The 26,785-nt window shown below is 43.2% G+C and overlaps 1 protein-coding gene across 3 annotated transcripts in view; it reads right to left on the bottom strand.

The window, feature by feature from the left end:
* Positions 1–226: 226 nt before the first annotated feature.
* Positions 227–26,785, bottom strand: part of LMX1B (LIM homeobox transcription factor 1 beta) — a 100,425-nt gene continuing 73,866 nt past the window's right edge. For 2 of the 3 annotated variants that reach the window (XM_065695611.1, XM_065695613.1), the window contains exons 3-8: positions 13,259–13,491; positions 9,663–9,841; positions 8,821–8,898; positions 8,353–8,419; positions 7,397–7,558; positions 227–5,888 (exon numbers count right to left, since the gene is read on the bottom strand). In XM_065695611.1, coding sequence (XP_065551683.1) covers positions 5,731–5,888; positions 7,397–7,558; positions 8,353–8,419; positions 8,821–8,898; positions 9,663–9,841; positions 13,259–13,491 — 877 coding nt within the window. In that variant the 3' untranslated portion in view covers positions 227–5,730. The remainder of the gene's footprint in view (positions 5,889–7,396; positions 7,559–8,352; positions 8,420–8,820; positions 8,899–9,662; positions 9,842–13,258; positions 13,492–26,785) is intronic. The other variant, XM_065695612.1, reaches the window with a different exon arrangement.

Here is a 26,785-nt window from a genome sequence, read left to right as displayed (position 1 = left end):
TCTGAGTGCCTGGGCTGGTTGCACCACCTCTAATTTCTACAGACTTTTCCTGTCCTAAACTAGGCCATGCAAAAATGGCAGAGGATTGTGATAGCATGGTTTGGGTTGGAAGGGACCTTAAAGCTCATCCAGGTCCAACCCCCTGCCACAGGCAGGGGGGTATAAGAGAACGCGCTTTCAGTCTGCAAAAGCAAAGGAAGAACTGCACACTGAAAGAAAATCCTGCTTTGTTTACAGGTTGCTTTTATTTACAAATATACTGAAGTGTCATCTCTCTCTTTTTTTTTTTCTTTTTCTGGTTTTGTTTAGAGAGTGTGTGTGTGTGTGCGCACGCACGTGCACGTGGGAAGGAGCATAATGTATGAGAAACTCGTGTATCTTAGCTGCCAGGCAATGGTGGCAGGAAAAAAAAATGCAGTGAATTGAAATTTAAAAACGCTAATAAATAATTTAACAATGACAAGTAATTAAATTAAAAAAAAAAAAAACATAATAAGAATCCGATCTACATACATTATGGTGGTTTGTTACCAGCACAGAGGGAAAAGAGCAGAGAGTCTATGGTGGAAGGCGGCTGGTTAAGTATGAGAGAGCATAGTCATATTTTTTTACAAGTTAAACAAATTGTAACAGACAGCTACAAAATACTACATTTCGATAACATAAATACAGAATATATAAATATACAAGTAATACAGCCATACACAGCTAAAAAATAGGGTGTTCACTTAAAAACAGAGTTCCCAATGCAAAGGAGCTGGCAGTCCCTTCACAGTCACTGCTGAGCAGAAACAGGGTGTGCAGAACCAAGGGGACCTGGCTGCATCCTTGTGGAGGGCAAATAGCTGTCAGTTTATTCAGATAGGCCTCAAATGAGCAAGACTGTGCTTAAATCCCATCAAAGCCGAAAGACTTCAGGTACCTGCCAAGAGGTAACAAGTCCCAGGTTCCCCCCTAACCAAGAGGAGAGATGCCTGAAGCCCTGGCCACGCTGCTGTGGCTGCAGCACCCATTGTCCCATGCCACTGGGCTGGTGATGGACCCACACACAGAGGGAGCATCTGCTGTTCAGAAACACATGACATGGTTTGGGCATGGGGCTGGGTAAAGCACTATCCTGAGCACTTGAGACCGCGTACTGTGGCTCCAGCTCCCATGGCTTTGATGTGCCTCAGTAGCCTCTCTGTCCTTTCATTGTTGTGACCAAGCTCCAGGCTTGTGAGAACCCTTCCCTTCCTCCTGGGTTCTGCTGTTAATTTCTAGTGGCTTTTAGGGACAACCAGAGTTATTATGACATGGTTCAAAGAGGAGCTCTCGCAAACCCCGGCTTGCAGCATCCCTAGCAGCTCACACAGCTGGGTTCCCTGGGGCACCTGTGGCAGTGGCTTGCGATATACTTCTGATCCTTAAGGAAACTGGAAGGGAGTCCTGAGCACAGTAGGAAGAGGTAAGTGGGTTCACATCATCCCTGGAAGGTTTGCCAGCATGGAGGACCTTCCCCATGCAGTGACAGCACAATGAGGTGGCTGAGTTGCTGCTGACAATGACCCCCTCAAAAGACCTGGTAACACTCATCTGATTTGTGCAGGGTGGCTTTCAAAGATCCACTCAGCAGCCATCATAAGGACTAACTTGAGTCACATCTCAGGCATGGTTAGCAGCAACTGAGCCAAGTGATTAGGATGTTATTCATGACAGAGTTTAAAGAAGAAAAGGAGATAAAAATGCCTAGAATAGTGTTTGAGCCATAGTGATTGCAACCACCAGTCCTTACTTGCAGTAATTTAACTGTCTTCCATGTTGTGACTGTGATACAGGTTTACCACCAGCCCCTAACTGCTTATGATACAGGGTTTAATCTGCAGTGCTGTGGTAAACAGGGGCTGAGAACAGCAGTGCACGGTAGGAATTGTCCTCTCAACAGTCAGCTGTGCAATGGAAAGGTGCTGCTGGTCAGGCAAGAGCCCAGTGGTGGGATCAAGGACCACACTGCTCAGCAACCATTCCTGAATGCCAGCAAATCTCTCATGTGCCACTGTTACCACCTGGTAACTGCACACTAAGGACCTTTGAGGAAGCTGGTGCTTGGTATATTCATTCTGATCTCACAACCATGTTTTTTAAACGTTACTGAGCAAACACTGAAACCTAATCAATCATCTTTTACTTAATTGCATCTTGTCACCACTTAAGCTTAACATGTATTCCTTGCTTAGCCAAAACAACATGATTGAAACACCGTCAAGAGCTCACTTGATGCATTTATATTAGAGAGGGGTTAATTTCCTAGGGAAAATGATCACTGTAAGGTGCATGTAATAAACTGCTGTCATGACCTCTAGCCTTCAAGCTCCCTTATGTGCAATCATTGTTTGTGGTTTCCGTGGAAGTGCCAGATGCTAAGAATTTTTGGCAAGACTTTATCAATTTGACTCAGTGTAAGATATTACTGTGATATGGCCCATTAAACATTTTACTTTCACCTGATCAGTGAAATTCCCTTGACAATGGAAGAGTAAAGCAGAAATCAAAAAGGTCAGAGGTTGCTCTATAATCTTTTACTGCAGGTCCCAGGTTAAAACCACAATGATCACACTCCAGTAGGGTAATTCATTCCACAAAAAAAAAGTGACATTTATTTTGCTTTAATGAACTTTGGCCTTTGCCAGATATAACGGGTCCATTGGAAATCGTTGGCTATGCATTCCTTCCCTTGACCAGCAGCAACCCACAGTGGCATGGGAAATGTTACGCATGCCAGAGGGCTCGACTGAATATGGGGGAACAAACAGCTAAGGCATCATCATCCAACACAAGAAGAGAAGCAGGGATGGTATGTACAAGCAATGAAAAGAAAGAGAAAAGGAAAAAAAGGGTAGCAGTCATCCAAAAAAAAAAAATCACCAAAAGATTATGGTTACTTCAGCTATAAAATGGAGTATCTGATTCTTTCCTTGGAAATGGATTGTTATTTCAACATCCAGCCCACAAGCAGAGGTAGAGTTGGGACAAGGCAGTTCTCCAAACTGTAGGTCACATTATAGTTCTCATATAAGTCCCTGTAAACACCAAAAATGCCATTTTGATCCTGCCAGTAATGAGGGATGAAGTAAGGTTGTGCCTATGTGTAGAGGCTATAAACCCAGTATGTTTGAGATGGTGAAGATGCTTTTCTATGATTCTAAAGTAGCACAGCAGAAGGGTGGGGAGGAAAACTTAATGAATCCATTGAGATTGGTGGTGATAAATGCTTAAAATGTGACGTATGAAATCTGCTTGCCTTCTACCCTGCAAGCAGTGAGGATCACCTGAGTTCTTTATAGATGTTTGCGGTCATGCAGAGAGAAAGGAAATTGTTATTTATTTTGATACACAGGGAAAGGGAGAAATAATTGAAGGGGATGGGTAAGAAAAGAAAATTCTTCCAATTTCAAAACATATCCAGGGGCTCACAACCTTCAACTGAAAATCCACATCCCTGTCAGAAAGCGAGCAGTGGTCGCTAGCAAAAGCACAGGGGCGCAATGGCCCCTTTTCCCTGGGCATGGCAGCCTGCAGATAGGGCTGCCACCACAGAGGGTGGAGATGGGAACCAACAGGGAGGGGAGTGTCACCCCAAATCCTCACTGAGACATTGGCTTCTTCGCTTAGGAAGAGCTGTGTGTGTGGCAGACAGCAGAGGGAGGGTTTGCCTGGGGTCTGCACTTGGCTGTCCTGCAGTGCACACACAGTTTCCTCCCTGGTGCTTTCCTCACCTCCACAGAGTGAAAACACATGCACGTTTTGCTTTTGCAACCTCTAACATGCTTGGTCCATGTTTCCATGCTTAGGTAGGGAATGTGATCTTATTTACTCCATTAGACTTATCATCTGATCCTTGCTATCCACCCCTCTGGGACACAAGGAGAACCTTCTTCCATCAGTGAAGGGGGGAGCAACTCTCTGAGAGGCTCCCCAGCAGGACCCCCCTCTGCCAAGGCCATAGGTTCTCCGTGCTCAGTGGATTTGCTTTCTTCCCAGTGGCACCCCCCACCCCAATGGGAGTCCCTGAGAATCCACACAGAAGGCGCTGAGTCCCATGGGAGACTCTGCAGCGCTGGCCTGGTACCAGTCCTCAGCGTGGAGAAATCGGATTAGCCAATGCTTTGGACTTGTTTTCAGCTATTATGGTCAATATATTAAAGGTATTTATTTAAGAAAGTGCCTATCCTGCCAATCTTTCCCCATGAGCTCTATTTTGAACACACCCTATAATTACTGATATTACCCTGGCAAATTTTCCCCATGAAGTTTTCTCCACTAAGAGCCATGACCGTACTTGTCTGCCTCTCCACATTATAATTATCACCAGGCAATATTTATAACTATACTATTATTATTTATGTTATTTTATGCCCTACGAAAACCTATATGACATATGCTCAAACTTCAGCATCTGAGACATTCAGACTTCAGCTGGGACATTACCTTCAATTTGTGTACTTGTTCATCTTACATTTGCACTAACAGGTTACTTGAGTATTTATTGTAAATACAGGAGTCCTGTCAGCATGAAACCTGCAGGACTCGGCTTAGACTTCAGCTCAACATACCTAAACCTCCCATTGTGATCTCTTTCATACTGTTTTTTCTCCAGTTAGAGCACATTTCAGGACTTCTGATGGTTCAGGCTAGAACTGTGTATCATAGATTCTTGCTGAGGCGAGATAATTAACTAAAGGAGTGCTTAATTATTCCAGATGGACAATGGAGCACATTTATGCCTCATGCAAAACATAAATAAACAGAACAGAATGAACAACACATGTTTGCCAGTCATGGTCTAGACTTGAATTTGGCACTGCAGTACTTCCAAACAAATGTAAATGGTTTATTCTTACACTTCAAAAAAAGAGAATTAAATAAAACTCTGTCTTGTAAGCACCTTTAGTTTTAATTATTTAAGATCAATACTAACCTAAATGCCTCTGTCCCTAACATGCATCTCCTCTCCAGGGTCATAGACCTTTCTTATTATGAAATCACTGGCTTTCTCCACAAATATTACTGTTAACCAGTTTCCTCAGTATCATATGCATAAGGGCTATAAACTAATGAGCAGATCTAGGTTATGTAGAAAAAGTGTAGAAAGGAAACAAATGTTGAACGTCACATTTACATTAACTTCTCACAGTTCAAATGGCAATTTATCCACAACATAGTATGAATCATGCAGTAAGAAAAGGGAGGAATCTCCAGTTTCCTTGATTTATTTGTCATATGGTCGACTGATGTCAGTATCAGTGGCTTTAAAAAAAACCAAACAAAACAAACAAAGCTTAAACATCCAAAAGAAAGGAAGAGAGAAAGGAGGAAAAGGTCTAGCTTTCCGCAAAATCCGTTTCCTGTACAACGATGAGCTCAAACCAAACCAAAGGCTTCTGACGAGCAGGGTCTTCTGTTCCTTCCGTGCTTGTCTCGTGGTCTGGTGCAAGCTGGGAATCAAGGGGATGGGACTGGTGGATGCGTTTTGCTTATATATATATATGTATGTATGTAGGTAGGTATTAATATATATGTACATACATACACATATATGCACACAGATACAGTCTTCCTAAAAATGCTCTTTGCAGTCCAGAGGCAGCAGGAGTCACTGTGAAGGAAGAGCTGGGCAACATATGGCTGTAGAGTCTGCACTGGAAAAAGTCACTGGCTAAATATACGCCGGCGGTTTGTTTTCTTTTATTTTCATGAGGCGAAATAGGAGCTCTGCATAGAGTACAGCCTGTCAATGGGATTTCCTACCCTAGCCTGCATGGAGTTAACTTCGGAAGAGGCAAGAAAACAGTCGCTCAAGCTAGTTAAAGAGGTATCACTGTCGATATCATGAAAAATGGAGTCGTTTCCTGCAAATGAAACGTATATGTTAAGCTGGATTCTGTGCAGGCAGAGGAGGACACAGTACACACGATGCTCACATGTTGCACGCTGCACCAAAAGGGAACGCTCCTGGTTTTGTTTTTACACGTTACCCTAATTTTGCATTAAGGGTCTGACCTACAAAGAGGAAGGCCAGCAACCAATCTGCAGAGTTCAGCTGGCAGCAGTGCCACTCGGAACTGCCAGGATTTAATTTATACTGCAGTCAGCAGCACAAAAGAGAGTCTTGGCTGACGATGGGAGCAAACAGTGCTGGGGAGGAGGAGCAAGTCCCTGGCTCCCTCTGAGTTGGGATCTGGCATTTGCAGGGGCACCAAGGCCCCAAGGAAGGTGGGACCAGACACTGAGTGCCCGTGATGGGAAAAGTGGTCTGAGAACCATAACCAGTAATGATCTTCATTTACACACAAGGTAAAAGACAGAACTACAAATGCAATGGGACTCAGGAGGAGACACCCAGCTTCCCTGGCCTCAAGTTAGCTACAGTTGTAAACATGCTTTCATTTAAGAAAATTCCACAATTCTGGGGCTGGTTTGGAACAGCACCTTTTATTTCCCTTAGCAAATAAGATTTCAACTTACTTCAACTCTGAAGGTACCAGAAAGAGCTGTAGCTCAAATCCTGTGAGCATTAAGAAAGTGTTAGTCTGGCTCTTTTTCCTCATGCGCCCATTTGAAATGGCTTTGTGCTCTCCCCTCTACAGTAAAGCGAAGTGCTCCTGGTCAGCAGAAACAAGTCTGACATAGCAGACCCTTGTGGCTTACAGCAAGGCCAATAACCACAGTCCAAGAAATCCTCTTAAATTTTATTTAAATGCCACACTGCAGTTGTCCAGAATCAATTATTAGGCATTTAACGCTTGTGATGCATTTACGGTACCTATCCACTTGAAAGTGTGTGGTCAGGAAATCACGAAAGCAAACCATCATCTTGATTTTGGGCAGCAAATAAAATTACACAGGAAAAAATGTGCTGTGGTGACACATCTCTTAGCAGCTTAAAAACCTGTTTTTAACAAATCCACACATCCAATCTGAGGGATCCTACAGGGGTGTTTATTCATTTTGGAATGAATAGATTGCTTCTTTTTATTGAAGGCACTTTTCCCCCAAAGCTTCTATGAAAAAGGAAAAACTTGTGAGGGAGCTAGAATTTGGTACTGTTTATTTTTCAGTGTCTTGGATATTCGTTTAAAAGAGTGGAGCTGGAGAGGTGATGTTGCTTGGTTTATCATTTCTCAGAATTACACTGTGAAATAGTTCTGAAGGGTGTCCAGAGCCTTGGATGAGCTCTCTTCTACCCCTTTATGTGTACATGAAAATATACACATATACAAAACTGACTGATAAAAATTCCCTGGTACAAATCCAGAAAACAATACTATAAAAGCAAGTAACTCTACTGAACGTGTGGGGTGTGAACCGGCATACGAACCCTGCTATTTCTGATGCGGCAGAATGATGCATGCCTTACCATAAGGGTTCATGTGGTCGCCTGGCATTTGTGGAGGGGTAAGACCCTGCTGAAATGGGTCTGTGCCATAACTGCTTTGATCCATTGCTACAATCTGCTGCTGTGGTGGTGCAAGTGGCGTGTAAGATGTCATCATCCCTTCCATTCGGTTGGACATTACTTCTGCAAAGCAAACAGGAGGGCACAGTCACTACTGAGGCAGCAGACAGTAGCATCAGCAGCAATACAGAACCCGAGCACAGAGGGGATGTAGATCAGTGTGTTCTGTCATTCAGGACACATTCACTTCCACATTTTGTCTGAGAGTACAACCCTGAGCAGTAAGTTGAAAGACTTGTAATTTCTGACTAAATAATTTCTGGAATTATTATTTAACTCTAGGTGTGGAGTTAAATAATACTGCAGGACCATATCTTCCCAAAGGCTGTCCCATGTGTGACACAGCCCTATTATTCTCTAACTTCTGTTGGTACCAGTTTTTCTGGCTCTTTGCAAAGGAGGATTTGAGGCTGCAAGACCTTGGGAGGTGGAGATGCTCAAGAGCATCCATGGAGCAGCAGGGTAAGCCCTGGTGCCTCTGTGGAGCTCCCTCTGCCTCGGCTGTGGCAGTGATGCTGATGATACCTTTGCAAGCAGCCTGCAGGACTCCTTTCTCAGTATCTACCTGGAGTGAGCCTCCTGGAGGTTTCCACCAATGAAAGCATCTCTGTACTGCAGATTTATTCTAGAAAAAAGGTAACAGCTTCTGTGTAAGCACCTCCAGGGCCCGGCCGCATGGAAGAACTCTGGGATAACCTGGGGTGGGCACTCGGACAGAGCACTGATGGTGGCACACATTATCCACAGCCTCATGCGTGCTCTGTGGGATTGTACTTAAGGCATTATGTGGGAATGGCACTTCAGGAAACGTGGTGGATTCTTTATCCATTTCTTTGCCTTCATCACAGATGCCCTACCTTGCCCTAGTCGCTGCGAGTTTTGTTGCTCCTGCTGCTGCTGATGCCTTCGTGCTAGTTTTTTCATCTGATAAAAGAGAAAGAACAGAACAATCTCATGGCTCCAAATGCAACAATTTTGTTTCCTTACAAAACTCTCTACAAATATAAAATCTATTAAAGCAGACCACTTATATTCATGCTCACACCACTGTGGGTTCAGTTTCATTTCTAAGCTTAAACATTTTAGTTTCTACTTCATATTTGCATGCAAAATTTACCCCCAGCTTCATGTTGCTTTGAACACATGAACTTAATATCTGTGTTTGAAAGTTGCCTTTCCTGTAGGATGCAGACAGCAGTGCATGCAAAATATGTACAGTTCAGTCCCTGGGATCCCTGTGGTATGTACTACATCTAGGTGGAGGGGGAAACTTGTGTTGGAGGACAATTTGTGCTTTACTTTTGAGAACTTGACAACCAACCTACCTTTGCTCTTTGGTTTTGAAACCAGACCTGGACAACTCGCACGCTGAGTCCTGTTTCAGCTGCTAGTGTTTCTCTGACCTACAGGAGGAAAAGTTTAACAATGTCAATTTTAATATATTTAGAAAAGCTAATCAGTTATGTACAGAGGATTATGCCTGTACTTACACTAAAAACTGCATGTACAGAATTACTTCTAAAAGTTCCTCATGTTTTTGCATAGTTCGCTCAAGTTCTGCCCTTCACGTCACCACCAGTTTCATAAGTACTGAACAAATAGTCTGAGCTGTGTAAAATGACACAGTCAAACTCAGGAGGAAACAGTGAGCTGGGTTGCTTTTTGCCACCTTCATCAGTGAAAAAATACATTCTGACTTTCCCTAGCTGCTATAAACAAGATCAACAGAAGGGTTAAGTTTCATAGAAAAGCAAGACTGGAACGAAAATAGTTGGTCCAAAGCTGAGCACCCTCTCACTAGGTAGTGATTCCCTCTGTAGTGGGAAAAAGAAGGGCAAAACCCACTTGTTTACCTGGGCTCTGATAGTCAAGGTCTATTTCATGTTCTATAACAGTCAAGTATTGTTGTTCAGCAGAAATCAGTCATGGAGCTGTTCTGCATGCTGTGAATACCAGGGGACAGCAATGAGCTGGTTGGTCCTGAGCTGCTAGTTGCTCCAGGTGGAGATGGCATTTGGGTGAGTATTACCGTATGCTGGCATGGTCCCTGGAGTCACCCCAAGGTACCTGCTGCTGTCCCAAGAAAGGGCAGGGAGCTGTGGCCTGACCCTGTCATCCCTGCGGCCTGGTGTTAGAGCTGACTTCTGGTCCCTGATGAAGCACTTACCTTCCTACAGGGCTTGGAAGACACTTCAAAGGATGCTTTGAATGCTCGTCTCTGCTGCGTAGTAAGTATTGTCCTTGGTCGTTTAGGTCTTCTTGGGTCCTTCCCATCATCACTTCCTTTTCCTTGTGTTACTTGTCCTTTGGTGGGCTTAACATCTCCATCTTCATCATCACTTTTAACTGGTGAAAAATAAACAGGATATGAAATCATACTTGTTCCACCAAGATTTAGTTGGGTTAGTGTGGGGTGTCCCTGCCCATGGCGGGGGGGGGTGGAATGATCTTAAGGTCCTTTCCAACTCTAACTATTCTATGAGTCTATGATTCTAAGATAACAGGGTGTTTGAGAACTGCTCTTCAGCTGCCCAGGTTCAACATTATCCCATGTTTCTCTGAATACTTGAAGCAACTGCAGGAAGGAAGAGACTGTCTTACATTTGTGTGCACTGCCTAAATCAAATGCCGTAAAAACATAAAAATGTGTCTGATTTTTAATTCAGGGCTTCGAAGTTTAGAACACGCTTCAATATTTCCAGGAATCAGGCACATAGAGACTTTGTCCCCTTCTGACATCGCTTGGTGCCCCATGTGCTCACCTCCTGCAACCACACCAACTGATGCACACCCTTTTCTTCACAGCAGAGCCACATCTGCTCCAGAAGCATTAGCTGCAGACAGGTACTACTGCCTGCACCACTATGGCAGCAAAACTGTGTAAGTGCAAATACCACAAAAATATCTCAAGCTAGTGTAGATTCCAGCTGTGGATTTGAACATTTTTAAGCTCTGGAGATAATATTCAATATAATCTTTGCCATCTCTTTCATGTTTCCCACAGAAAACATCAGAGTTCTTTCTCTATGTGCTATAGTGTGTCTATATGTGCATGCAGAAATCTCTCTTTCTTGGTAAATACATACAAATAAGTATGTGCTTGTGTAGACCAAATGGATTATTTGTTAAACTTTGAATATTCATACAGTCTGATGATACAATGTTTGTTAGCGTGTTGTAATAGAAAATACCAATTGCAATGGCAAAGTGTGAAGAGTTAAGTACAAATTTTGTTCTGAAAAACAACTTTTCAACTCAGCGTATTTTATTTCACCAGATTACTGATTTTTCTTCCAGAAAATGTTAGTATACTCTTATAGGGACTTCAGCATGAAGAAACACTCTGCAATTTTTATATACTCAAAGATCATGTTTGGGGAATTAACAAATTAGACTTTAATTCATTTTAGGGCCTGATTATTATGCACCTAGCAATCTAATCACCTTTTACTTTAATAAGCATCTTTGGCCTAATGATTAAAGAGAACTTCAGTCATTTTAATAACCATGACATTATTAACTTTCCAGCATGCCATTTCTGAGGAAAGGTTTGTGAGGATTAACACTGCTCATTGGAGAGTTACTTTTGTGTCCAGTGGATAAATATTTGATTGGAGAAGGACACATTCTCAGCCAGGGCTATGTGAAATCATTTGCTCTCACACAGGCATCTGGGAGATCTGCGTTTTCTATGTATTAGACAACGGGAGACAACACATCCCATTTAATTTGTCAACTTGTTTTTCAGGTTTGGGTTTGGCTAACAGAGAATAATGAGGGGGGGAAAAGAAGCATCTCCAGGAGTAAGAAACTACCCCTTGTGCCAAGGGGAAATGGAATTGAAACCAAGGTTGTTTTGTCCCACTGTGGTAACTTGCTGATCAACACAAAATAGAAAATGTGTCCTGAAGGAGAGCCCAAAGCACATCTCCAATGCAGCTACCAGTGCAGCATGATGAGGGAGGAAGGCAAGGGAGAAGGATCCCCATCCCATTGCTGCAGCACGGGGACAACCCAGTACGTGCAGCTTCTCAAAGGGGCTTTGTCTGAACACAGATAGGCTGACAGTGGGATGCTGAGGCTGGTGATGAGAACGACACGCTGAAGGACAAGTAGGAAACTCACAGGCCTGGGGCAAATTCACAGACCTTGTGACGTGAGATTTACAGAGCAGAGCACTCAAGGCCCTGCAAATGCAGTATGGCAATAAATAACATGCTCCTCCAAGAAAGACCCCAGTCCCGTGTGTCCTGCCGAGTTAGCAGTGACCTTTGTCTTGCAGCATTCCTGACATCAAAATACAAATTTCAGTAATGTGGAGAATATGGCTCTCAGATTAGAGATTAAGATAATTACTGCTCTTACCTAAATTAGAATAATGCATTTTCCCATCAACCAGAGGCAAACATTCATGTCATTTGTTCACTTAATGGAATGGTAATTGTTGATTTTCTTAGACATTTTCTTGGGAAACAAGTGCACAGTTATGATGGCTGGCAGCAATTTGTGTACACACTGTCTCCAGGTTGGGGATCAGCCAGGGCACACTGGCAGCAGTTTTCCAATCTCTTTGATCATATACGGCACGGAAAGGAGGCATCCCACGTCTCCTCGAACGGGCTGTGATCTGAAAGCCAGTCCTCACTGTAACCCCTGCTAAGTCCCTGGGATTTGGACTGGAGAACCTGAGCCCAGTGTGTGAACTATCTGTCCTGTGCACTACTGTGTTCTTAACCCTGGATAGACAGCAAATGGATTTTGCTCACACTCTCTTAAAACTTTCCCTAGGAAACAGGTGGAGGAAAGGAAGCATCTGTCTCTCCATCACTGTGAAGAACTTGGGGAAGACACCCATCATCTGCTATCAGGTATGAGGGCTCCGCTGTCTTTTTTAGGAGGAGGTAAAAGCTCTGGTCACAGTATGGTGACACTTGCCTTAGCCAAGCGTGCAGACTCTTGCAATCACACCATTCAAAGCCCAGGTTCCTCTGAAGAGAGGGATCACTCTGGAGATTCATAGTAGATCATTTTACTAAGATATCAAGCCTGACGTCCCTTGATCCTAAACAGTTTGCATTCATCAGGAGCAGTGCAGGACCGCCAGGAAACTCTGGAGATCTATAGCAGGCAAACTTTGTTTTATTACTGCTTTTATTTCTCTTCTAGGTGAGCCCACTTACCTGCCTTAACAGAAGCACATTTGCAGGCAGCCTCACCAAGCCTGCAGCTGCCCTGGCTTCCTGCACTACACATACTATTGCTGCAGCACAAACCCACTTCTCAGTTTCATTCAGATTCTCCCAGTACTTCTGTGTTGTACCTGAAGTTACTGTCTGTGCTTAGCAGAAAGAATACACTTGAAAATTCTGTTACTACTTTGTCCACTTTCCTAGCTCAGTGCCAACAGTGGATGTGCAGAAGATCCCCTGAAAAATATGTTAAGTGGATAGAAGAATGCCTGTGGAAAGCAGTACATTTGAATGAGGCCTTGGGTAACTGAAGTCAGGCTGATTCACATTTTGGGATCTTACAGAATACTACATTGACAAAACCTAAACGTTTTTGTCCTTTACTAAGCAGCAAGTTCAGGGAGGGAATCAAGCTAGGGAGAGCAGAGTGCAAGTAGGGATTTCTTTTAGCTGTGCTGCTAATTTGCATGTGTATATAAATAAAGTAGATGTGCAAATGGATATACGTTCCTATAAGAAAGCTCTACAAACCCTTGCGGCTTTTCCAGTCGGAGCAGGTGTGGGAAAAGCTCACCTGAGTCTGAGTCGTCTGGGCTGACCGAGCTCAACAAGTCTTTCTCTTTTTCATAGTCACTTTTGCAGAGCAATTGCCCTTCCTTGAGAACAAACTCGTCCCCTTTCCTCAGCTGTCTTTCGCAGACACAGCAGCAGAAGCAGCTTAAGTGGTAAACACACTCCAGGGCTCTCATCACGAATTCTGTTGGGGCGATCTTTTCCATGCAGCCACTGCACTTGGCAGCAAACAGCCTGTAATAAAGAGAGGCAGCAAAGTCAAAGGGAACGTCAGAGCATACACTGCATGAATTCAAACACAGCAAATTCTCTAATTTAACTGCAGATCTGTTTGGCTCATGCTTTTTCACACTGCAAGACTTGCATCCATAGACTTGGAAACATCACATGCACACACTTTATTCAAATCCCAATCCCTCTGGTCTCAAGATTCCCAAATCACCTTTGCTGGGAAAAAAAAAAAAATACTAAGATTTGCTGTTATCTCACTGTTTTGTTCCTCTTCAAAATGAGAAACAAAAAGGAGCTCTCAGAGTATAGATACCTTGTTCAAAACCAAATTTACTTTAATGCACCTTATAGAAGAAGGACCAATTCACACTTTGCTTTACACAGGCTCCCTGGTTTCAGCACTTAAACCCTATTCTGAGCAGATTTCATGACTTTCCATTTTTGGTATTGTCTGTCTCTGAGGAGGCTGACAAATGAACACAGAAACAGGCACAAAACCTCAGCGCAATTGCTGAGAAGACGATGCGCACACATGTGCGATCGCACACATGCAATTGATAAAGTCAGGAGTGAAATAACATGGCTTTTCCTTGGATGTTGAGTTATTCCAGAACAACCTGTCTCTGAAGGGAGTACTGTGCATTTTAAATGGTGTGAAACATCCTTTGGCAGAGATAGGCAGTGATACAATCTGCTAAATTACCACTATAATCACAGGCTCTAGAATATACACTACTCAAGACTAGTTCTTATTAAACCTTTAAAAATCCCCTTTCCTCCATCATTAATTTTCTAAGATAAAGTTAGGATGATTCAGATTAATTTTATTTTGCTTTTCTAATGGCAACTGGGAATCTCCCTGAGTGAGCTTTTAGGAAGAGAGCTGCTTCAAAGAAAGATGAATAGCCAAGTTACGTCCCTGTATCACGCAGTGGGCTTGATGATTTGAAATTCAGTGTCTTTTATAGCAATATATCAAAGTGCAAGGTGCATTAACATTTACATTTTGGCAATGAAATTAACACAACTGCACCCATGTGCTCATAGGGGGGAAAAAAGGAGATTCTGCCTTTTGGGATGGGGTATGCTGATGGTTGTTTCGGCCTCAAAATTATCACCTTTTATAAAAAAGGGCAATTATCTTCAATTTTAGAAGGCACAAGCTGTGGTAGTTCCTGATTCCTCCAAAGCCTCCATTTTGTCTGAGCTCAGTAGTACAGCAAAATGGCAGTCACTAGCTCCTCAGCAAGCGATGGAGTCACAGAACGGGTAGGAGGGAAAGGAAAATGTAAATCCATTTACACATGGCATCTAAAGGAAGGCTCAGAGCCCAGTAACTTGTGGCATTTCCCCATCTGTATCTTCTGATCTAATAAAAGAGATCTACACTATTAACCTTGCAGGCTCGGTGCGTACCTCTGCATGGCCACAGCCACGAGGTAACAGCTGAGCACTGTATGAGCCACGCAAGGTGGACTGAGCAGCTCTTATTTGGCTACGTAATGAATTAAATCTATTAAAGGGACACTGATGCTACACAGGACCCACGGGCACTGCTAGTAAATAGGCCATCTTATTTCATACGGGCTTGTCTGCAAGGTTTTCTTACAATGCTTTAGCTAGCAAATTCCCAAGCAGGAAATATTTTTATCTAGACACAGTAACATATCTGAAAGGATTAAAGGACAAAGGAGAAAGGGAAAAAAAAAAAGAGCAAACAGATTTTAAGCACTTTAAAAAGTTGTTTCTATTTAACTGCTTAAACCGATTTGACTCAGTTTAATTAAGCTTGTATCTTTTGTCTGAAGCCTGTTGTTATGATGGAGCGCGCTTAAGCACTCCGCAGATTAGCAGATGTGGTGTGAAGGCAGCGGCTCATCCACACCGCTGCGCCGGGTGACACCCGCTCGCTGCCGGCACGGACGGGACGGACCCGACGTGCGGGTTCCGGTTCGGGGGCCGCGGCCGGGGGAAGCTGCGGCGCTTCAGATCGGTGCTGCTCGTCTGAGCCATCGGGAAAAGGAAACTGCGGATTCTGTCGCGACAGCGCTGCGATGGGACCAAACCGCTGCGCGCCGGGGTCTGCCTCCAGAGGGGTACCGCGGGCGCGCAGGGCACCGAGGGCGCACCGGAGACCCGCTCCCCCAGCCTGGCAGCAGCAGGTTCCCACCTCCCCTCCGCAGAGAGGAGAGAACGGGGGGGCTTTCCCTGGGATGAGGCTGGCGCCTGAGGGGCCGGTGCGCGGCCCGAAGCGAGCGGGAGCGGCGCTGCGGTGATGGGCGCATCCCCCCGACCAGGGCTGCGGCGGCCGCCGGGCTTCTTCCACGCAAACCGCAAAATACATGCAGTGAAAGTGAAAACACGAACGTCACACGGGTTACACTTAATTCCAAATAGGAAAGCATATCCACCCTTCACAGTCCTCCTAACTGGGACGCAAAACCAGCCTCCTCTCTTCTCAGCCTTGTGCATGTTCCTCACCTGAGGAGCCCCCTCACTGTCACACTGCTTTACTGAGTGGTTTTTTCTCACCCTTTTTCTTCAAAATAAGATGTCTAAAGCATAAATAGAAATATTTTATGTTACTTATTTGCGACTGACTATTGTCACGGAGATGGGGCTTTCAGCACCGTTTCCAAAGGCAGTCTTTTAGTTACAACGAAATACATTGTTGCCAATGTAGTATTAACTCGTTCAAATTACCATTAAATTGGCCTGACAATACTGCACGAACTTTCTATCTTTAACTTGTCTGTTGTCAACGTAAGAAAATTCCTTGCTCTGTATTCAGATGATACTCCCCGCATTATAACACACACACAAATACACTGCACCGCATTGGATTGGATTCTAAGATTATAAAATCTTCATTAACTTTATCTTATAAAGTGTTTATGGGCATTTTTTCAGCTCCCAGAGAGTAACCCAAGGTTATGCACTTTTTTTTTGCACGAGGCAATCTCACAACAGGAAACTAATCTTGACAAATGACCAGACTTTGATATCTGTGATCTAAAACACTGCTCATTAGACTGTTCATTTTATAAACGAAAGGTAATAAACCTGTTGAGAAGTGTAGGATAGCAGGAATACTTTACAGATCACCCCTTTGCAAGGTTTCAATCGCAGCCATAAATTTGAAGGGGAGCATGCAGATATTCTGTGCTGAGACAAAGCCTCTGTCCCACACCAACCACATTTAAAGCACGAGTTCTTTTGCTTTCTATACATTTTACAAATAATTTGCATAACTCTGGCTTTTTACCCCCATGGCTGATTATCTCCAGCTCTCTTAAGTTAATGTCAAACCTCAAAATCCTTGGACTTGTTAAAGTATGTGGAGAGTGGAAATCAAATGCCTTTATTAGAAGCCCCAGGAAATCTCCGACTCCTAAGCACAACGAAAACATTCCAAAGAAAATTGTTCAAAGAGGACAAAGGAGAAAAGCAGAACAAGAAAACCTTGTTTTGAATCAACGATTGCAAGAGTTTTATAAATAAATTCTGTTGCCTGGACAATTCTGAAAGACAACTCAATAGGTTTAGGAGTTTTTAAGTATGTTTGCCTCTATGCCTGGAACACTTGGGGATTCAGCTGAGCTAAAGCTTGGAACAATGGCCTGCCTGTCCATCTGAGTATTGGTAATAAATGCTGTAAAGCAACTTTACAGTACTAGAGAGTCAAAAACTCTTCACCAGCTAAAACTGGGTGAACTCAACAAATTAATTTTGCATAGATATCAGGGGCAATGAAAACGCTAGGACATGTGGTCCCGTCTTTAAACAGTAGATGAAAATGTTCACCAGCGGAAGAGGCCATAAAGATTTTATTTGTTAGGATATCCCTGTGAAGTCAGGCTGAATCAGTAATCCTTAGAAACAACCACAGTTACATGATCCACCGTGCCTTCCTGCATGGGCACAACCATCTGGTGTTTAATACGTACTACTGATTTATTATCTCTCGCGTAGTTATCTTGCAGTAAGTTTGACCCTGCTCTGCTCCAGAGAATCACGGCTCTGCTGTTGACTCTTCTGATGTCCTGACAACCCACCCTTACCTTCCTATTGCTCACCCAGGTCCTTCATTTCCTCCTGTCTGTGGGCAAATAGATTTTAATTGTTTTATTATAACTAATTTAATCTGTGCTGAGAGATCTCCATGTGCAGCACGAAATTTGCTGTTCATATTAAGTGTGGTTCAAGAGGTTTGTTATACAGGACTGAGGTATAAAAATAGACTAATTCAGTCAGGTTGTTTATTTACTGGACCTCTGCCGTGAAGCAGTAAATAGGAAGTTATTAAGCTGTGTTTGATATATGCAAGAGGACAGATGCTGCTGTCTACCTATCAGAGACATTAAATCATTTTCCCTTCTGTGTTATCCTGACGTTACGTGTTGCAAGAAACCGCAGCAGATACCTGGCTCTTCTTTATTTAATAAATATGCAAAGATGGTGGTCACAAGCTTTTGTAAATATTGTAGGTATAGTCTGTAGCTCTGCTGCTTTTCTTCCTGATAATACCCTGCATATAACATCCCTATCATCATATAGCCAGCTGGGAATTCACTTTGTACTTCTATAGTACAAAATATGCCGGAGCTGAAGTAAAATGTATTATGCTTTTCAAACAACTGAGTGTTATTAAAAGAAGAAATTAAATTATTAATGAATGACTCTTTCTTAGGGAAAATTTTCTATCCTTCTCTCTCTTTAGCTGACATAGAAGGGGAAAAACACTGCACGGGGTTTAGCCAGCACAGGACTTGGACGTTTTTGTAGTGTCATACAGCTCATGGGCGCTTATAAAAAAGAAAAACTGTTGCTTGGTTACACTGAATTCTGAGCATTCAAAACATCTCGAGTGCACTAAAGCAAAACAGAAATATTATAATTGTATGATCTGAAAAAAAAAAGAACCCTAAAAAAAGAAACAATCCATTTCAAACATTTTCCCTGCAGAAAAAAAAATAATTACATAGTTTATTAAAGCTGATTTCACAGCTGAAACTTCAGTAAAAGGAAGCTAATTCCCTTTCACTGAGTGCTAATAAAGCATGTGCAAAAATTAAAAGTTTCTGAAAGAAAAAATTTAATATTTGGAGAGAAACTAAAACAAAGAAACCTTTTTCTTCTTCAGGGAGAACTGAAGAAAGTATTTATTAACCCTCTATCCACAGGTGCTGTAGTAAGCACACCAACTACTGGTGAAAGCTTGTGTTTAAAGCTGTGCTTCACAATGTGGATCTGGATTCACAGGTTAAAACATAGCTGATCTGGGTACTGAGATACTTTTTCTGCCTGCGCACATTTCACAGGTATTCTCACAAGTGCCACACAAAGGCAACCTAAAGGATAAAATGATGATAGAGACCACATGTTATCCCATGCTAAGCGAAGTCTTGCTCTGAGGCTGGTGGGAATTTGACCAGAGACGTAGTCAGAGCCACAAGCTCACATAACTGCTCTGCACACCAAAAACGGACCCACCACACATGGGGCCCAGGCAGTATCACAGGGTGGTCATACCTGGATGATGGCTTGAGTCACAACCACATCCATAAGAATACTACCCTTCATTTGAATTCCTTCCCAATGGAGTAAGAGGGAAAAGTCCCATTTGCCTCAATAGGAGCAGGATTTGGTTCATTCATTTTAGACCCTGCAGCAGGGACAGCGGTGCTGTGTGTACCTCTGTGCCACCATCACCAGCCTCTACCGCAACAGCCAAATGATAGCTGACAAAAGCCTCCTGCCCTGTGTTCATCTTCTCTCTTTAACAAAGGAAAGAAGCAGTCCGTGGTCAGCGAGCTGGTGTCCCTTCATTGAGCAGAGCTCAGGGCCTCGCAAGGGCTGCTCCAGAAGGAACCTCGTGCAGACCAGCCATTCCCAGCTCCCTCCCAGCACACCAGGACACTCTCAGATGCCGCCTGCTCTGACGGGAGATCTTTGGCAGGGGAATGCACTGGCACAGCTGCCCCTCACGTGGTCATGAAATGTCACCTTCTGGAGAGGTCCTCAGGCCATCAGGCACACGACTCCCACTGCCCAGTCCCCAGTCCCAGCTCCTGCAGCTGAGGCATCCCAAAATCCCATCCAAGGGTGGGCCAAGCATTCGCTGGCTGCACCAAAGCTCTGCACAATGGCAGTTCTGGGGTCAGGACAGTGATGCCGAGACAAATGGAAAAGACCCACAAACGGATTCACCAACATGCATTAAGACACACAGTTCAAAGCTGCCATCCTAACCTAACTTGCTCAAGTAGGGCCAGAATGACCTGAAAAGTTACATCTTCCTTAACTATAAAGTAAAACATAAAATGTAAAGTGCAGAGGAGTTTCTCGCTTCGAGCAAAATGTGACAGAACGGATTCTTCTCTTTGCTTAATTTTCACCCCCTAATTGACCCCTTTGTTCAACTGTCTTCCATCACTGCCATGCAATTCTATTTTATAGCATTTTTCCTTACAACACTTTGATGGAAAAATTTATGAAGAATCGAATTATTGCTGTTAGAAGGGAATTAAAACAATTTTTCATTTACAAAGTCACTGATATTGCTCTACTGTGCTCCACCTTTGGGAATCCAATTGCTCTTCTCAGCTACTCCCATTCCTCTTTATAGCACGGCAATTGCACTGTACAGATTATGGCTGCAATTTTCTCCTAATCTGTTCTGTAGAATAGAAACTGTTATAAAAGTTAAGGGCGCCAATTGAATTGATGAAGCCAGGGCTGCAATTAAGAAGCCTAATGGATTAACAAAATATGAAGATTTCGTTAGAATTATATTTTTAGGCAGTGCAGACATTTGGGAAACAATGTTATTTTTGTCTAAGAGTTTAAAAAAGGCTGGAGAGGCTTTTGCTGTTGTGCTTTTTGTACTGCTTCAAAGGATACTGAAGCGCTACAAAAGCACAGTACGTGTTGGGGAGTTTGTACTTCTGCTGCAGCTCTGCTGAGCGAGGTCATTACCAAAAACCAGGGTTTTCTTCATTTTTCTTCCTGGAGTTTTATTCAGTTATTTACACATATTAAACCAAATCCATCTTTATTTCCTACCTGTACAACCTGACTGACTTCCACTGGGTGAAATGGCTTGTGCCCAGCGCGGAGCTGGGCCTTATTTCATCACCCAGCTCAGTGCAAGGACCTCCTGTCTCCAGCGTGCTGGATATGCACTGGACTGGTCAGATGTCTTATCCTTCTTGTTCACTAAGTGGCACACTGAATTTACAGTTGCCTTTGAATTTACATCACCAACAACACAGGGAAATTCTTCTAATATAATTTTTATATGAAAATTCACCCTAAAGGCCCTCTAAAGCAGGGAAATTGCACTGTCGGTGATTCACTGCCCCGGCCTTCACTTCTACAGGAAAAAATAATCGTGTGTCAAAGCCATTCAAATGTAATTTCTAAGTTATTTCTCGGCTGGCAAGAATGTCTTAGGGAAAGAATTTACACAGGGCCTTTCCTCTCAACTAAGAACATTAAGAGGAAGAAACGTTATTTGCCAGCATAAAACAAAATAACTTCCTGTGCCTGCTGCACTGATGCTGTACAAGAGCTTGTGCCCAAACCCATCAGCACAGCCAATTTAGCAACTGATTTGCAAGGGAAAGATACCTTAGTCCTGTGGTGTTAATGTCTTTACAGTGGGGGGTCTATTGCCAGCTTCTCCAAACTCATCAACACAATCTATTATTAATACCCAGAAAGGCTTTATAGTATCTTTATAGCACAAGGCAATGAAAGCTCTGTGGTGTAATCTGTTATCTATATTGCAAAAACATGTGAAATAAAACAAAACACAGACACTTCATAAACAAAATGTTTCATCTGTTACATCTCTCTGCCTCTCCTATATATAAAGCAGTAGGGTGCAGGAAAGGCATTCAGAGAGATTTGCTGTTAGATGTGGGACCGGCTTCTTTTTAGATCTTATTTGTAATGTGACAAACTTTAAACAATGAAAATTTCTGCTTCTTTCAGAGATGAAAATGCTCAAGGTCTTTGCAAAATCAGGCTGCATTTGAACAGCAGAGCAAAGGGCTCTCAAAGCAAAATACAGCACCTAAACATCCTAAAGGTACACGATGAGCTGGTCAACACAGCGCAGGGACACAGCCCCTGCTCCCACAGCACCCAGGCAGAGGCAGGTACTTACGGTAGGGGCATTGCCATGGTAAGAGCTCAAGAATTTGCCTCCAGTAAGCAGCAGCAAAAGCAAGAGCCCACTGGCATCGTCCTGGAAGCAGTTATTTGTTTGGAAAACATTCAAGAACAGAGTTTGAGCAGCTGGATTTTTTCTTCTGTTATTGATCTACATGTCAATATTTTGTATGAAAAGCCCAGAATTGCCCCAGACTTCGTCCCTAGGAACAGACACAATCAGAAATATCATTTATCAGCAAATAAGTACACACACAGTTTAAAACCCAGGAAGATTTTGTTTGGAATAAACAGACTGTGGTAAAGGTGGAGGTGAGAAGGGGGTATGGAGGAAGTTTTGTATACTCCATGCATATATGTTTGCAATACAGTAAAGAACCAAAAAAGCCCTCAACACAGGCCTGTGTCTTATTTCCCAGATGCCCTTTTATGTTCTTTGCCTGCTGAAAATAAATTGTTCTTTTGTAGTGTTTCTCTTTTCAGTCCGACTGTCAGCTATTATTTTTCTATTTCCTCTTTTTGTCACTTTGCATTATTTTTGGTGCTGTAATTCCCATTTGTTCCCACTCCTATCTTCCTGTCTCCCATTGTTCCATTTTTTAATCCCCAGTTTTACTCTTCTTCGGCTCTTTTTTGGCCCATTCTCAGTAGGGTTTGAGAGAATACCCAGGCGTGACTCCCTGCTATAGCAACCACACCTCCCCAGGAAAGCCACAACAATCTCTTCGGGAGGAGGAAAGTCTTTCACAAGCTGGCAGCAAAAGTAAATCCTTCTTCAAGGAACAAGGAGGATTAGCAGAGAGCAGTGGGCTGCAGACTTAACCCTACCCCTCATTTCTTTAGAGCACCAGTCACTCAGAACCCTGCTGGGATGTACAATTAAATAGAACCCAAAAAAATCCTGAATGACACAAGAGCCGGATTGTGTAAAGGTTTAATTCCACTTTAATACCTTTCCAAGTTCAGAACTCAAAGATAGCAATTTAACCCAAGAATCCCCATCTGAGCATGAAAAGTTGCTGCTTGTCTTACAAAAGTCCTGCTATATTCTGCTCTAAATCGTGCTCTATTAGCCTGACCTTTAATGGATGATTTTTCCCCCCCCATCATCTAACATGGTTTCTCTTTACTGTCCTTCTTTCACCATCTTTGTTCTTGTGACAAGACACTGAGGGAAACTGTAAAAAGGACCACTGGAAAAGGAAAAGGAGCACTACAGAAAGGACAAAGTCCCAAAACTCAGGCAACTAAAGGTGTGTCCTGCAACGTCTAAGGATAATTTATTCTTGTCATGTCAAGTCACTCTTATTAACATCATGTCAATTGCTTATTATTATTAATACTATGATGGAAAATAAATAGCTCTCTTAATATAGGCTTTTTTAAAAACTCCAAACACCTGATTCATCTTTTACATTAGTGAACAGACCAGCCGGGTTACTCTAGTATGGGCAGTTACTGCAGTTGCTCCATGAACTGAATTTTTAGATTAACAGAAAACTACCAAAATTCCCTAGCTTCTCTAAGGCCAAATATGGTTGTTAGAGTCTTAAAGACTTAGCTATCAGCATCTGTGTTTGTATTCAGGCTTTGGTAAACTAGACCCTCTAAACCCATACAAAAAGATTTAGCAAGGCCCTGTAGCATGTCCAGACCCTCCTTTTCCTGGAACGTTAGCACAGGTTTTAAGTTATTCCAGCAGTTAAACATATATCATGCAGGACACTTCCACATGTGTGAAAATGAAATCCCATTAGACACCAACAACATTATTAGGCATGCAAAGAGGATTATTTCCTTAAGCTCACAGGACTGAAAGGTTTGTCTAAACATTTTATTAACTTTTTCAGGACTTTTTTCTTTTTAATTAAATGAAAACTTGTAAGTCAGTCAAAGCTGGAAAATACTTCACTTTTGTGGATGTATATTACGCACACACATGCATACAGGGAGGAAAAAACAGAGATGCCTGTTAGAAAGTGTACAAAATCCCCACTACATCATATCAGCATAGCATTCCTTTCTTCTGGTGAGAAAATTTGTATGGCTTAGAATTGTTCTCTAAAAGCACAGAAATATCCCATGGTATTCCTGAGGGTTCCATAAATCTTTCCAAAAATTAGGTGCTTTGCTGAATATCGGGCTGGGAAATAATCCTGCTCTGACTGTACTGTCCTTTGTACAAAGTTGACAAAGCACGTTTCAACCGCAATATGTGCTGAAATGGGATGCTGTTTCCTCACCCGTAATTCTGAGGTTCTTAACATCATCTGCTAAAGATAAACAGGAGGAGAAGCTGCGCCATTTTTTGCTTCAAGTAAGTGATATGAAGAACTTCAGTGACACCATCAGGTCCTCATTTACAGGCAAGAGACTTTAAAACACTCAGCTCCATTGAGAGTTTGGTCCTAAATCTATCTTCTACTACTCCCTTACAGAGCCCCCAGCTTTGGCATTAAAGTTGTTAGCAGTGTCTCAATTTGCTGTTGGAAGGAAAATGATTCCTTTTTCTGGATCTCACACCAGCACATCACACTTCACCAAAGAGCTTGCGCTGGAAATCCTGGGAATGCCATCGGCGACACTGCCGCACAGGCTCGTATATGCTACCTGCCAGTCGCGAGGGACACGTCAGATGGCCGCAGCCGACCTGCTCATTCCTCTTGTTCTCATTTCACTGACAATAGGCATTAAAATATTTAAGATTTGCTTCTAGCGCTGCACGAAGCAGGCAGGAAATGTAGAAGCTTGGGTGTACAAGTTAATGAAATATGGTTGGGTGAACATAAGCTCTTCATTTAGACAATAACAGTTACCGCTGCAGTTTCTTTGTACCCGCTTTATGAAAGTCATAAACTCTCCAAAGAAAAGCATGAGCTATTTTACCCTGATGGTCTTTGACTCCCTCTCACTACCTGCTGGCGCAGTTAGAAAGTATGAACTGCCTTTGAACAGATTAGGACCAAGTTAAAGTGTGACAACATCTTAAGCTTTCTCCACATGTTGCCAATGATTTCCAACTAAAGATGTTACCCTCATCACTTCTGCCACAATGATAAGAATCTATAGCCCACTCACTTGAGGAGATAAAAGCAGTTTAGCTGGAAGTATAAAGTACTCTGACTTGCTAAGCCGAGTGGCTGGCTGTCCCAACCTAGCTGATTTTTTTCCCTCTACAAAGCACAAAATCCTTATCATTAGGGACTTAAGCTGCTTTTTATTTTGAGACAAAAAGAATACTGTTTATTGGCATCCAACTCAAACCAGCTGTAAACAGTTGCTTTGATGAAGAAGCAGCTACAACTTCACTATGCCTGAAGGCACATAGCCACTGAGTGTCAATCATTAAAGGAAGAATGTAAGGTGTATGCAGGGTCAAAAGAAGGCCAAGGGACATTTAAGACCTCGGGGATCCTGGATAGCCCAGCTTCCATTTAGAACCAAAAGAGGATTTTAAGCTATTCTGCTGCATGACCTTTATCTCCAGAGGCAGCTCTGTGGCCGGGCTCAGCCCTGAGAAGACTTGTAAAGTCAGGCTTCTCTTCCCAATGTGCTGTGGAAGCAACAAGGTGAATTTTGATTTGACAGAGCCTAAATGGCTCCAGAATGCACATCATGACAAGCTCAGAAGACTTGGACAGCAGAATCCTGCTGGTGTCTATAGATGTTTGGAGTCACAGATGTGCAAGGTACTCTAGGTAATTTTAATTCCTGTACTGACCCTTTTGTAACTTATTTCTTTCATCAAAAATCACTTTATTGACTGCAAAATTTAAGTTAGAGATGCCCATCAACCATTTTGGTGTGAGAAGTATCAAGCTGTTACAGAATTCAAGATGAAATGGAAGGAAGATCAGAAATTTGAGTTTGAGAACCAACAGCAATAGCTCTGTCATGAAACGTGTCTCTACACTTATGAATCCTCTTGTAATCAGATACATACCAGCAAAAACCTAAACCTCAGGACAAAAGTCTCAAAGAGTGCCCAGGCAATTCACAGATTCTGCTTGGAAAACAGTTGTTCTTGGATGTGGGATTGGAAAGAGTTCATAGCCATCAGAAGAAAGCAAACTAGTCCCATTGTTGTCATACAGTTCACTCTGAAAGTGCCAGCTCTTCTATGTGTGCTGGAGGGAATCAGCCCAGTTACTACTGTCATCAGACTTAGATTAGGTCTCAAGCAAAGAAACACACAAATGGTGTGGGTTTCTTACACCTGCTTGTTCACACTACACTTGAACACCTTTCTGTGGGTGGCAGTACCTACGAAACACTTTTAAACACAGAAAAATGCAAATACTGGCCCAATAAATGTAAAATTAAGAGAGAGATCATGGTTGGAGAGGTGAAACGGCTCCGTTGTTGCCAGGCCCCTGATTTCTCAGTTGCGAAGTTCAACACTAGCTGGAAAAAAATCCCACTTCTTGCAGATCCCCTGTACTGAAGTTCATGCTGTCTCCATTCACACCATTCCCTGATACAGACAATTAGAAGAGGGTAATTGAAGGGGCAGATCCATCCCCTGGCATCCCCCAGGTCAACCTCAGCAAGGCACCATGCACGAGAAGCACATCCCATTCCAGTAGGGAATAAAGGACTGAAGAAATGTGCAGGTGATGCTGGCGAACGGCATACCATAGCATCACTGAGTGGTGACTCCTGGGGAGGGTCTGCAGAGTCCTGGGGACTGATCTCTTGCAAGACTCCAAACCAGGCGGATCTTGAGCACAGACAAACCCAGCACACCCAGTGCAGGGCTGCTGCTCAGCTCTGTGCCCTTGGCACCGTGGCAGGGCATAGGTGGGACAGACTGCACTTCAGGCAGTTGGTGCCTCATTCCTGCATCCCTGCATCACCCAAGTCCCCTGATGTGGCTCCATTTGCAACACTGCTCATCTTGTGCTGCTGCCTGCAGCCTCCAGTGCTCATCAGCTCCTCCCTGCAGGAGCTGCATAAACGTCTGCAGCCTGCACAGTTGGAAGAGACCCAGCCCATGGCCCACATCTGCACGCACCAGTCTCATGGCCAAGACTTGCCTCCCATAGCTAAGAAATAGAGACCCCAAGGCCAGTCCTAAGCTCCACCATCAGTCTTCTGCCAGTGGGAGGAAAGCGGAGTG

This window comes from Lathamus discolor, chromosome 15, assembly GCF_037157495.1.
Source record: "Lathamus discolor isolate bLatDis1 chromosome 15, bLatDis1.hap1, whole genome shotgun sequence".
Classification (NCBI taxonomy): domain Eukaryota; kingdom Metazoa; phylum Chordata; class Aves; order Psittaciformes; family Psittacidae; genus Lathamus; species Lathamus discolor.
This window is presented reverse-complemented; position numbering and strand designations above follow the sequence as displayed.